The 13,438-nt window shown below is 39.6% G+C and overlaps 1 protein-coding gene across 4 annotated transcripts in view; it reads right to left on the reverse strand.

The window, feature by feature from the left end:
- Positions 1-1,146: 1,146 nt before the first annotated feature.
- Positions 1,147-13,438, reverse strand: part of SH3KBP1 (SH3 domain containing kinase binding protein 1) — a 221,760-nt gene continuing 209,468 nt past the window's right edge. For all 4 annotated transcript variants that reach the window (XM_065741436.1, XM_065741437.1, XM_065741439.1 and 1 more), the window contains 5 exons: positions 8,556-8,665; positions 7,183-7,308; positions 4,528-4,799; positions 3,540-3,603; positions 1,147-2,214 (listed from right to left, as the gene is read on the reverse strand). In XM_065741436.1, the coding sequence (XP_065597508.1) occupies positions 2,173-2,214; positions 3,540-3,603; positions 4,528-4,799; positions 7,183-7,308; positions 8,556-8,665 (614 nt within the window). In that variant the 3' untranslated portion in view covers positions 1,147-2,172. The remainder of the gene's footprint in view (positions 2,215-3,539; positions 3,604-4,527; positions 4,800-7,182; positions 7,309-8,555; positions 8,666-13,438) is intronic.

Raw genomic sequence — 13,438 nt, forward strand, 5'->3', positions numbered from 1 at the left:
TTTGCTATCAGAAACCCCCAAGGCAACTTCATACTTCCATGTGCAAAAAAGGGAACACTTCTGAGATGTCCCTTATATGTCTGAGGTACAACTAGCGATCAGTACTTTATTTACAATAGTTAATTTTCTTCCTAGGATGCAATTTGGAAGCTACACCAGTTGCGTGGATACATGTTGCAAATATAACACTACAAACACAAACAGAATTCTTATTCTTTATCCTTATTTCCTCCTCTTCTACTCACGGCTGTCAATCTCACAAAAGATAAGGAAGTGATCTAGAGACCTTTATTGCTGGAAAGTTGTATTGGGACTATCATTCTGTGTAATTATTTAGAAACGTTAAATAAGAGCATTTCAGTGATAAATACTTTATTAGTGCTTCTATTTAAGAACACTGAGCAATGGATTGGGACTTTCTGAAACATTCTCAAGTTTCACCATCAGATCTTTTAATGTCAGATTCCACTCTTACAAAACAAGCACATGCTACGGTAGAGGAAACGATCCCAATAGTGAGGTTCAGTATTGCCAGCTGAGTTCCATAAGGTAAGATCTGAGTATGGTGGCATGTGTATTTTATACAGCTGTGCACATAACAAGATTACGGGAGCTCTGCCAGCCATGTGGGAACACGACTGACCAACAGAGGGCTACGTCTCACCCAGTTCCCAGCAGGCAAGTTGGTCACCTGTGATACAGGACATCTTGGGTAGAGACAATGCTGGCATCTGGTGAGATGACAAACAGAGCCTTTGTGTGCTTTGTTGTGTTTCTGTCACTCTTAAATATTAACTGTATCACTCAACCACTCAATCTACGCTGTGCAAAAATATCCATGACTTTAAATGCTCTGTACAAACTCAACAGGGACTGCTGACAAGGTGTGAGATGCTCCGCTGCTAGTAAAGAACACACAAAGCCACCAGCACGAAACCAGAAAGGAGTCATTTGGAAAGAATGGAAGCAGAAACTGGAAGAAACAAAGCAAGCACCAGGCTCCACAAAATTAGGAAGAGAAAGGTTCGCTGTAAAGCAGGGCAGAAAGTATCTCGCTCCCCGCAACTCAATGGCAGAAAGCTTAGAGCATAGCGCAACAAACAGCACCACGACGGCAAACGAAACGATGTCACACAACAAAGAACCTTGTGCAGGAAATAATACAACTTTTTATTCACGTTTTATAGTTTACTTTTATTTATTTTTGCTTTAATAATGCATATTCTGTTCACTCTGTGCAAAACTGGGGACGGAGGCTGGCGCTGAAATCATCTACTGAAAACCAAGCGGAGATAAACATTCAAAACCGAAGGAGAGGCTGCTGACAATGGGAAAGCTAAAAAGCCACAGCCAATCAAGACAGAGATGCTCCAAACTGTGCCACCGTCCCGCCACTTGGCGGGGACCCAGCTGTGTGGAGCAGCTATAGCTGTACGCGGCCAGTGTGACCTCTACTGGACACCGGTGGCGGGAGTTGGGGGTAGCTACGTGACGGAGACCTGACCTGCAACCAGCTCCCGTCGGTGTGTGGCAAAGAAAGGCACAAATCATTGCAAAGACCAGATTCTCATTCTGTTGGTTTTCTTCTCCTAAATACATTACTGTACACAACGTTAAGTTTCATTGTAGGGGGATGGGGGACATGAAATTGCATATTTAACAACTTAAAACCGTAACAAGAAGTAGGCTGTTCTATCTCGAAGCAAAAAATAATCCCTCCAGCCCCAACGTTAACATTCATTCCTGGCTATATGCAGTACAAACATTTTAAAATCTGTGACAAAAGACAATTAAAAAACAAAAATCAAAATCATAAAGCTTGTAAACAGATAATCTGAAATACACTTTATTTATGGAAAAATATCATCAAAATAGTACCACTATGGACTAAACTGCCTGAGTTTTCATTTCACCTATGATCTTGAAGTAGAGAGCCTTTAGCACAAGAAGATCGATTTCAGTCACAACCAGTGCCACGCAGCACTGCTTCGTGAGGAGGATTTTTCCCCACTCTTGGTATTTTTGTTGTGCTATCAAAAACGGTTGTGCTAATCCTTCAATAAAGGGATGTTGAGGCAATTCTTATATCATTTGGCACAAAGTTATTTTGGCTGGGGCATAAATTTGAGTCTCAGTCATGGAGAATAATGCAACATTCCATCTATCAAGTATTCACTTTGATTGAAGAGCTTTCTTTATGTCATTAACTTCCATCTGAAAGAAAAAAAAAGATGTTGAAATCAGATATTTTAACAAACTAAGGCACGGTTGGTGCAGTTTGAACGGCACGTATTCCATTCTGTCCATAGGTGTCAAGTACAGCTATTACACTGCTCTTATTTCCAATGATTTCACAAATTGAGGTGACCTTCTCAGCTGCACACGGTGACTGGTCATGGCTTCTTCCCTTCAGAGCCAGATAAGCACAGTCACTGAACGTGCCCTAAGACCTTTCAAACTCTTTCAGTTCTCTCTGCTCTGTGTGACAGCGACAGGGCCCGAGGGAACGGCATGGAGCTGTGTCAGGGGAGGGGCAGCTGGGGGTTAGAGACAGTGCTGCACCACAGGGCGGTGGGTGTGGAGCAGGCTGGACTCAATGATCCTTTTAGGTTCCCTTCCACCTTGACATACATTTTGATTCTATTTCAATTTTAGCGAGCGTAAACTGTGTGCTCTGTGTAATTGCATGCATAAAGTCCTTCACACAGCCCTGCTCTACCACACTTTGTCGTGTTCCCAAGTCCTCTTCTAAGCAGGAACAGTCCAGTGAAATTACAGTTCGATTTTCTATCCCTAGTACAAAGATAAAGTACAGCTGACCTATTCCACAGAAATATAAAACATAATCAATACAAAAGCTTTTATCAAGTGCACCACTCTTCAAAACCTGGAAAAGCAGATTCACAGTCATTCCAGGCTGAAGCTGTACTGTCTATGACCCTAACAGAGGTGCAGCTCCGTTACCCTTACACAGGAAGGGCACAACAGTGCTTGGATACACTAAATCGACACTATACTATACTGTGACAGCAGTAGCTGGCTCTTAACACCATCTTTAATATTGTTTAGGATGCCTTAGTGAAGGCAACCTGAATTCAGTCTGTAAAACAGACATAAAAATCTTGCAATGTGAAATATAAAATACAACATATAAAGCTTTGGGAGAGAGTAAATCATTTAAAAATGCACAATTTCACTTGTGACAAAATCAGACCCCCGAAATTGAGACTAAAGAAATATCACGCTTGGAATCCTGTATTATGTTCTCCTGCTTGGTATTTGTCTGCTCGGGCTGATGAATTTTTATATAATTGTCGTTCGAAAAAAAAATATTTTCTGACTGAAAAGTAAGAACCCAGGACTGCTATACATATGAGGCAGACTGGCAATGCTACGAAGGGAATAGGTACCCCCCTTTAGAAACGTTAATAGCTTTTGATTCGCCGGAACCTAAACATCTTACCACAGTTTTATGTCCTGTACCTGAGGCTATATCAAACCTGCCAATATTTCCATAGCACTATAAATAATTTAAGTACCTGCAATCGTAGACGGATCTTCTTTTCCTCATCCAATTCAGACAGCAACTGCTTGATCTCTTTTCTGTTAAAAGAATGCAATTAAAAACTTGGAATGCAAATATTGAAACTAGTAAAACACAAAGGATCACCTCCTGGAGACATATTTTCCCTACTTAACTAGTTATTTCTTTCTTTTATTCCCATAGAACTAATTAAAGTAAGTACACTCTTGTGTATTACATACCACAGAGAAGTAACATTATCTATAACAGGGCAGTCTCTCCTGCTAATTAATAACATGAGTAATACGTTTCCTTCTAACAGCCCTGCATTCACAGCTAGCTGTATCAGCATTTTATCAGTGCCCTGTTGCATTTTTTTTTTGTAGATGGCCTGGCTGTTGGTGGGTTCTAAGGACTGCAAACACAAATTCTCCCCACCCTGTCACATACTTAAGTCAGTTAAAAGCTGCTTGTGCCTACAATACAACGTAACCTTCAAATTCATTTATAAACCTTAATGACTCCCAAGCATGGATTTGCTGTCACGCTTCTAGGACAAGAAGGAGAACACTGCTGTAAGGAGCAGACGCCTTCCCACGTTCCCACTGAAATGACCTCACCTTGTGACAGGCACCAGTGGGTGGGAGCAGCCCACTCAAGAAGGGCTGGGAAAACTAGAAGAGCAGGAGCCAGTTACTAGCAGATTAAACAATATAAAATTGCTCAGTGTTAAGTCCTTCTAACTTCACTTTTTCAACAGCCCATAAATGTCAGCTTATGTCACAAAGCAGGAAAAACCAGAAGCCATTACAGATTGGCAGTGCCAGTCTTTTTTCCCGAGTTTCTCAGCTCTGAACATTTTCTGTCAGGAAAGTAGGCAAAAACCACTTGCAAATCCAAAGGCAATCAGTGCAGGGGAACATACACGAAGATGAGCTCCAGATGATACTGATGCCACACTTAATGGACTCATTCCAACTACAGCTTTGATTTGCAGTACTTACTTTTGCTGGTCTTTCATCGTTTCAATGATAGTTCTTAGCTCCTTAACTTGTGTTCTCAGCTCCTCCAGGGCAGTCTGACCTTGGCTCAAGTGTTCAGTCTTTGGCTTTCCTTCAGTACCAAGTAGGGATGGGGAATTTGACCTGTGGCTTGTTGTTCCCATAGCAATTGAATGAAATCCAGGTGATGGTGAAGGGGATAGAGATGGTTGTACATTACTGCCACTAGCCAAACCTCCTGGTTTTGGAGGCAACGAAGTTTTATTATCGAATACCTGACAAAAACAAAAAACAAAAAAACCAAAAAAACAACAACAACAAAGAAATAAAAAATAAGGCCTGGAGAAACCTTTATGAAAATCACACCTGTAACACATATGCTGCTCTGTAGCAATGCTGAAAGTCCACAGTCACAGCACAACAGATGCAACAATTAGTTAATTATCTTTGCACATATACATCAGAGGCAGTCTGAGTGGGACCTGTTATTTCCAACAGCATCAGAGGAAGTTTCCACAGTTGCTAAAACTGATCAGTAAAAAACATTTCCAAGATCTCAGATCCAGCAGTATAATGAAACAAGGACAGATATCCACTGTTCCTCAAAGAAGTTTGTAGGCACATGCCTACATCCATTGAGGTCTCCTGCAAAGCACAACAGGAGGACCAGGAATCCAACTGTATTTTTTTCAGATTACATTTATTGTTTTCAATTAAGCACTGAAGGATTCTTCCACATCTGGCACTGTCTTAAAATTAAAAAAGAATGCGTTAAATGTGGCTCCTCATATTACAAAAATATCTACTTCAGAGATTTGCTTGGTGGCATAATATAAAAAGAAACACAAATTCCCATAACTTCAGAATGAAAATATATTGATACAAAACAAAATAGTTGCATAATCCTATTTTACTGTCCTCTAGGAAACAAAGCATCTGTGAATCCTCATAACTACCAATGACTTTGTTCTTGCAGGAACTTAAGAGAAAAATGCAGCATTAATATGGTTACCCTGAAAATTTCTGTTTTAGCTCAAAAGGATCCCATGCCTCTTGAATTGCAATCCAGTGCTCTACTTTTTAGACAAGGTATATAAGACACCTACCACATAAGATCAGTTACTCCACTGCATACACAGAACAGTGTACAAGTATAGTTGTCACACTGGCAAGTAAGGTTAAGTCTTAATTGTTTACATTACATATTATTACTTGGTAATGCTAATGTGTGCATTATATGATGCCTACCAGAACTAAATGAAGATATGATTTTTGGGACAGAGTTTAGAGAAAGCACTAGACAGCCCTTTAATTCTCTCACTGGAAAAGAAATGCTGAAACTGAATAGCAAATGAGCTAAGATACTGAGAACAAATAGTACTGAAACAGAGATACATAGTAAGCGAAGACGAGAGGATGAGGGCAATGGCATTAACTCAACAAAGTAACTGAGAGAAGAATTGGGAAGAGCAGGATCCACCAAGATCTGTAGAAAACTGTTTTCTCTACTACATGAGAGTGAGTGAGTGCAGAACCTGCTCCAGATAAACACTGCATAGAAGAAAGTCTTCTGTGAAACAGCGTGACCAGATACAGCAAAATGGCATTATAAATCACAAGAGAGATGAGTAGTTCTGGTGGCTTGAATGCTTCACTCTTGTGATCTTAATTATGCTGTTAACATTTTATGTCTGAGTAGTATGTACCTGCAATCAGATCTGTCAGGGATAATAATCCTTCTATCACCCAATGCCAGTTTCCTTTGAATTCAAAGAGATGTTAGGCTCAACTGCAATAAGTGAGCAAGGCACAATGGGAGCCATCCATACTGAACACATTATTCCACATTTCATCTGGCCTGCTGGATCAAGGTCTCAGCAGACACTTGCTGATAGCAGTCTTTGTGCTTTAGAGGAACAACGTTGCACAGTTGTCATGCCAGCATATCATTTACAGATGTTGGCCCAAGAATATTCATTAATTCAAGCGCACCCAGAAGAGGGAGCTATACAGCAAAACATTATCCTCATAATTGGATCACAGAAGTGCATGGCTGCACCTTTCAAGCACTTTTTGAAATATAAATAATATTAAAATCCCAAAATATTACAATATAGTATTTTTAATTAGCCAAGGTATCCTTACGTACTACAGCTCCAACCTCTAAAACCTGATCTATATATTCCTTCTGTAGTATTTGAATGGCACAAGCCTATATGATAAATACAGTCATATGAGTATAGAAGGTGATAGTACTTGCAGATCTTAATTCACATACTATTAGAATGGCTCAAAGAGTTGTGTATTTATTTGCTCTGCTCACAGACTCATCTCATGGAAACTCAATTTATAGTTGCAAAAAAAGGCCTTTGTTTCTAACATTTATTTCCCTAGCTTCTCTGATTCTGTGAAGTGCAATTACACTTGAAAGATTTTTTTCATACTACAGTTATGGAGGCATTTTAACTCTGCAATTCACTTCAGACTTTTCAAACATAGAACAGCCTTAATGTTTTTACATTTCTTTAAAGGACTGGTTACAAAAGTGGCTGTTATGTTAATATTAAAGGAATAGACATTGAAATTAACTATTTGAGTGATGGTTTCAAAAATTAAAATACCCACGGTCAGGATTAACTGGCATTCCAATTAACTTACCTGTGATATTGTAACAGTTCTTGATTTCCTCGACACTTCAATAGTTTTGTGTGTAATGGAAACATGCTCTTCCTTCTCTTCTTCAGGACTGGGTGAGTCAAAGAAATCTGGGCTTGAAAGTGACGACTAAGTGAAGAGAAAAAGAAAAAGCAGATATTTTCATTGTATAAGGATTTAGCACAGAAAAGCACCTATGTGGTGCTGGGTTTTCTTTATTTGTTTTTGTTTTTAGTTTGTCATAATTTCCAAGGTATCAATCTGAAAATCAGCACTATCCTTCCTTCCTTTTTTTTTTTTTTGTTTTGCTTTCAAGTCTAGCTGAAATCAGAAAGTCTTAGAGATTTGGATTCAACATGAATTTCCAGCGTTGTGTTGCATTATACTATCCGACTAAAGAACCTTGCTGTCTATCTTTCTTGGCTAGGATGCTCAGCATGCTGTGGGGCATCAGCTCTGCCACTGCTCTGCCTATAGTGCAAGTCTTGCTCTGCTGCTCTTCGGAGGAGTGATGCTACTGCCCAGGCACACTGATGGCACAGGTCTGCCACAGGCCTCTGCAAAGGTACAAACAAGGAAAGTTTTTTGTATCCCTTGTCCCTTCCCCCATGGATCTGACAGGGGAAGAAAAGTCTTCGAACTTCTCTTTTAGGTTTCTGAATTTGTACTCATAGACAAATTAGAAAGATTTTTTTTTATTAGTTTCACAACACTCCTTTTCACTTCTCCCCACCTCATTTTTTCTTCAGCCACATGAACACTGATATTGTCAGAAGCTGTCCTCATTCTCCATGTGGGGAAAAAACAATCTCCGCAGGAAAAAAGACTGAAAAACTGAGCAGCAGATTCCAAAGTAAGGTGTTTGAGGCCAACTGGTCCAAAGATACTAGAAAATTAAGTCACTCCTTTATTTACAAGTGTGAGCTTAAGGAGAAGGAATGCATGATGCTTACAGGAAAGCCGCTGAAGACCAACAATGGTCTGTTGCCCTCAAACTCTGCTAACTGACCTGGACAAATCGAGGGAAATCCTTTCTTAGGAAAGTGCTTTTAAAACCCCTGATATTTAGCACAAACTAGTTTATTCCAAAGATTTATTTTATCAAGCATTTTTCTGGCCTCAGCCATGGTTGGCAAGGATTACCTGGCTGCACGCAAAGGAGGGGGGGTACAAATCTCACAAGGGAGGGAATGTTTTAAACATTAGCATGCAAAACATTGGCAGCCTTCTGACACAAATTTTCCTGCATCTCTCTGCCTCACTGTATGTGTGAAGGAATGGCTATGTAAATGGATTAAAAGCATCAGGGAACAGAAACACAGAGAAGAAAAAGTTCAGGAAAAATCTTTTTAAAATAAAAGGAAAATTAAACTTACAGATGTGAAAGACTGGGAGGGTGGTCGCCTGCCAGTAGCTTTTGGTCTGGTTGTAGTTGGATGATTAAGCTTCTCAGCAATTGGTACTACAGAGTCAAAACCTTCCAAGTCTTAAAAATAAAACAGAACTGATTTGATTTTCTGTCAACTATTCCGAAAGAGAAAAAAAATCACTTTTTTTCTTTTCATTTCAAAGAAATCAAATCCCGTTTTTCCCAATGTGTTACAGTGTTCTGAGCACATTTAGACACCACAATGTCACTTAAAGAACCTGGAAGCCAGAGGCAGCTGCAATCCAGTTGCTCTTGTTAGGCACAATGGCCCTTCTACCTCAGACACAAAAGAGGAAAGAAGAAATGTGTAGAGGAGCTTTTGGTTTTGTTTATGTGAGCTAAATGACAACACTGTGGTTACAACAAACAGCTTCAAAATTTCCGTCTTGCTATTAGAAAGATTAGTAATTTTTCTCCTAACAGTTGGAGATAGAAGACAGCACACACATTGTCTCAAGTACTGCATAGCCAGTGCTGCACCAGTGGCATGCAATTGCTCAGAGGATGAGAGAACGAGCTGGAGCTGGAAGGCCTCCACAGGTTCCTGGACGCCTGCAGCTGGAGGCAGCAGAGTTTCCAGAAGCTGCAGATGAGGGGATTATCTCCAGCAATCCAGAGGTTACAGAAAGCAAAAACTCCTGCAGGCTCCAGAAGAGGTACAAAGCCCATGACTGTCTTTGTGGTTAATGAAATGCACTGGGGAGGTGCTTGCTGAATCCAGCCATGGGAGCATGTTTATGTGAAAGAACAATGCGAAGGCTGAAGGAATACTGCAGCTTGTGATTACATGCCTGAACCAAATGGCTTAACACCTTTCATCTATTTTTATGAGCTATATCAGTTTCAGTCACCTCAATTTCAGAATGTCCTATCGAGCATGTTAAACAGAAACAACTGAGAAAACCTACAAGAGATACTCTAGGCTCAATAAATCAACATTCTGTAAAATTACTTTCAGGCATGAATCAAATGCTAGAATATTTATTACTCAGAGATCATTTTTCACTGCATACGTGCAGGAAAAAAACAGCTTGTAATTTAACAGTGCTCTTAATTTTCCAAACTGCTACAGAACAACAAGTCTCTGAAGTTCGAGCATTACTGCTGTGTTACGAAGACCACACAGAGTTACGTAATGGAAAAAACAAACCTGTGTTTGTGTAATAAACAATGCACACTGAAGGACACTTAAACGAATTCCAAGTGCTTGTGAAATGGCAGGTAGGAAACGAATGGGATCAGACATTTTGATCCAGCAGTATTTTTTCATCTCCAGGAGATTTATGAAAAGGTTAAAAAATAAAATTAAAAAAAGAGGAGAGGGACCTCTTTCAATAGCCCTGAAATAGCCTAAGGTTATTCACCTCTAAACATCACACTATTTTTGGAGCAGCTCTTCCTATATATAACCAGTGACACCACTGTCCTCTATCAGGTATTTCTCTCACTGCTTCCTTATTGACAGTTGCAGCCCATGCCATGAGGTATCAGCAAAGTCAGACGATAGCTATGTGGTAATCTAAAGCTTTGAATGAATGCAAGGATCAGGTAAAGCGAAAATGCTTTGAAAGGAAAAATGAGATAACCCAAACAGATTACGCAAGACCTACATGGAAGCATGCAGTCCTTCGGGGTTACAGGAGAGGAGAAATGGAAGTAAAAGAATTATTTTCTGGAAGAAAAGCTAGCCCAAATATAGGAGCTGATTTCTAGAATAGTCAGCTTTAAACTGATGCGAGGGATAGCTAAATGACTTGTTTAGGGCCACATGGCAGATCAGCAATGCATTTTTATGATCTGTCTTTGTTTTTGCTACTGTGTTACTTAGTTAAGTTGCAAAGCAAGAAAATACTGCCATCAAAAACAGTGTTTCTAAACACCTAAAGCTCACATACACAAGTCCAAAGGTGAGTGAAGCAGCACTCTGCTTGCCCCAGCCACTCTTCCCCACCTCATCATCATTACCATTTTTGCCTGACCTAGTTTTAATCCAGTTTATCTTCCAAAAACTTGTGCCAAGCCACACAAATACCTGTGCTGAAGAAAGGATCAGTAGCATCAAATGTAGAGAGAAGAAGCATGCTATTGCTATGAAGGCAGTGAACTGACTGCAGTTACCATCATGAGAATGCACGTGAGTGCTTGAATGCACGTGCTCTCTCTCTGTTGCCACTTCCTCCTTAAGTGCTACTGTCCCTTCCTCTGTTCTTACATAAGATAAATATCTATTCTAAAATGGAAAACATTGATGAAAAAATAAATAATGACTATTAATAAAGTGTGTTTCTTTGGCTTAAATAAACTGTTACCTAGACTTCTGTTTGATTTAAAAAAAAATGGAATAATAATATATAAAAAAATGTTTCAATTATAAAATGTACTGATAACAGCAGAAGACGTTAACGTTTTTGTTCAGAAGACCCACAGGCACTCGCAGATGAAATGTACTCCATGCATGCTATGAATACCACAAAACACAAACATTTCTGTGCAAAGCTTACTAAGAGGAAATAACAGGAAGAAATACGACAACTGTCAATTTCTTCTACTTCTGAATACATTTCTGATGTCCAGAAAAGTAAACTAAAGCAGCCTATACCTATGCTGAATTTTAGAAAAGGAGCAGAGCACAGCAGAGATTGGAATGGTTGCACATGTAAGATCTACTGCCAAACTGGTAAAATCACAGCCATTCAGCTGCCATTGTAAATGAGACTCTATTTAAGTGTAAGGGACAATGTTTGGTACAATGCTAAAATAGTAAACCCACCTCCAGCCATTTCACATGCCCTTTCATCCTCTCCTCCCAGTTTGTTCTCCTTATTTAGATGTGGTTCTTGCTATAAAATCCTTTCTGCATCAAAGACAGTCACAACCCTTCCCTGGTCATCGCCATTCACAGAAATTCCAGTCTACTATTACTAGTGAAATAAATGAGGATCAAAACCACTCGAAAGACCTGTGACTTACTATCAGCTGTACTGTAATTAATCAAATTACAGAGGTTTTTTTGATTTTTCATTGCTAAGGAAAACAAGGCTATACGGGTGTGACTACACTGCACTCCAAAGTTATTAAATGCTTTCATCTGATTCTGGAGTGTATTTCTATTTCTAGTTGCCAGACATTGCAAGCTTAAATTTACAGAGTAATCAAATTGTAAAACTTCACTGAGAAGGGCCAAATGAGAGGCCGCTGAAAATGAAGTGTGATCTACTATATTCTCAGGCATACTAACCACCACTAAGGCAGCACCACCATCCAAGAGAACTGAAGGGTGTGTTGGCCCAGTTTTCTGTGTCTGTCAATAGCTATCAGTAAAGAAGGTTCTCTTAAACACACACACAGAAGACAGGAGACACCCTTCAATTAACAGTGGTGATCTCTAATTTAAGAAAAAATCCCTAATTAAAAATAGCTGATAGTTGTTCTACAAATAAACAGATGCACTGATCTTTATTACTGACTTGATGATCAAGCTGGCAATTCATGCATACTGGTATAGTACACACAACAAAATGCCCACCTCACTAAGCAGACACAGCTATAGGAATAAACTAGAGAAATAACTCTCATGTTTGTTTGGAGACATGGCCATAGTGTTTTCAAAGAGTACCCTCCAGATTCAGGAAAACAAATGACTACTTGAGGAAAAAGTTCTGAGCTTTTTAGATTGCTACTTCCCAGAAAACAACTTCCAATCCCTCTAGAAGAATTCCCAGGGTGAAATATAATGGCTGTGCTTCTTGCTCCCCTCATTCATGCATTCATGTGGCTAGGCCACAATTATTATTTTTTCCTTCAGTCTTTGGGCAAAGTCATTTCTACATAATGAAGATGGAAAGTTTTCTGAATTTGTGGAGAGATTTCACCTTGGGAAAAATGAAATAGAAAGTGATGGATAATATCAGAATCAACATATTCAGAATGCTAATGGCAAGATTTCAGAGAAATACAGCAGGGCTGGAATAAATGAGGCCAAGGTGGCATTCAATTCATTTGAAGAAGATAATGTCACAGAAGTCACAGAGGTAGATTTCATCTCATTACCATATTCAATACATTTAGAGGATTGACAATACACTAGTTAAATGGTATGCTGTCTTTAAACACATTAATCCTGAAAGCTATCCTGCATCAAATGAGACAGATATGGCAAATGAGATCTTATGCATTAACGCCAATTCAATAAACAGTGCTAATTAAAAAGCAACTCCACAGAGAATATGAATACCACTGGAAATTTTCACAAGTCCAGAATTATTTTAACTACTTCAGGTATCCAGGTTCTGCTCATCTCTCCCTACCTAGCAACATTCCACCCTTCAAGAAATGCTGCTGTGTCAGGGTCAGGGTAGCAGGATCTCACCCAGGATAATCTGCAGACTCTTTTTTAAGATTTGAGTAATGCACTTTTAGCAGGAGGGTTCCCTATCCACAGAGCTACCCTGTGTAAGACTGTCTGGACAGCCTGCCCACATGACTCTTTGCTCTGGGTGGAAAAAGCTATGCTAGCCTGGCTTCCTTGGACAGCCACTGGACAGCCACCCTTCCTAAAGCATACAATTTGATTTTCACATTTCAGCCCCAAGTTTTATTGGCTTAACAGCAGAATGTAGAAAGCTGCCATAACGATCTTAGCAAAGCACTTGCCAGTGTCCTCATAAGGATTTTATTTTTAACAATTCAGAAGATGCCAAGAAAAAGGTCAAGAAAACTGAGCTAGAAGAAATGGATATGCTGTTTTCAGGCACTGCGATTTGACACACATGGAGAATGATTTAAATTTCTGTGTGCCTGCCTTTTCTTTGTCACCCTCCAGGCCAAAAG

The sequence above is a fragment of the Cyrtonyx montezumae genome, unplaced genomic scaffold (genome assembly GCF_038088225.1).
Source record: "Cyrtonyx montezumae isolate F1298 unplaced genomic scaffold, pur_monq_1.0 scaffold_3, whole genome shotgun sequence".
Taxonomy (NCBI): Eukaryota; Metazoa; Chordata; class Aves; order Galliformes; family Odontophoridae; genus Cyrtonyx; species Cyrtonyx montezumae.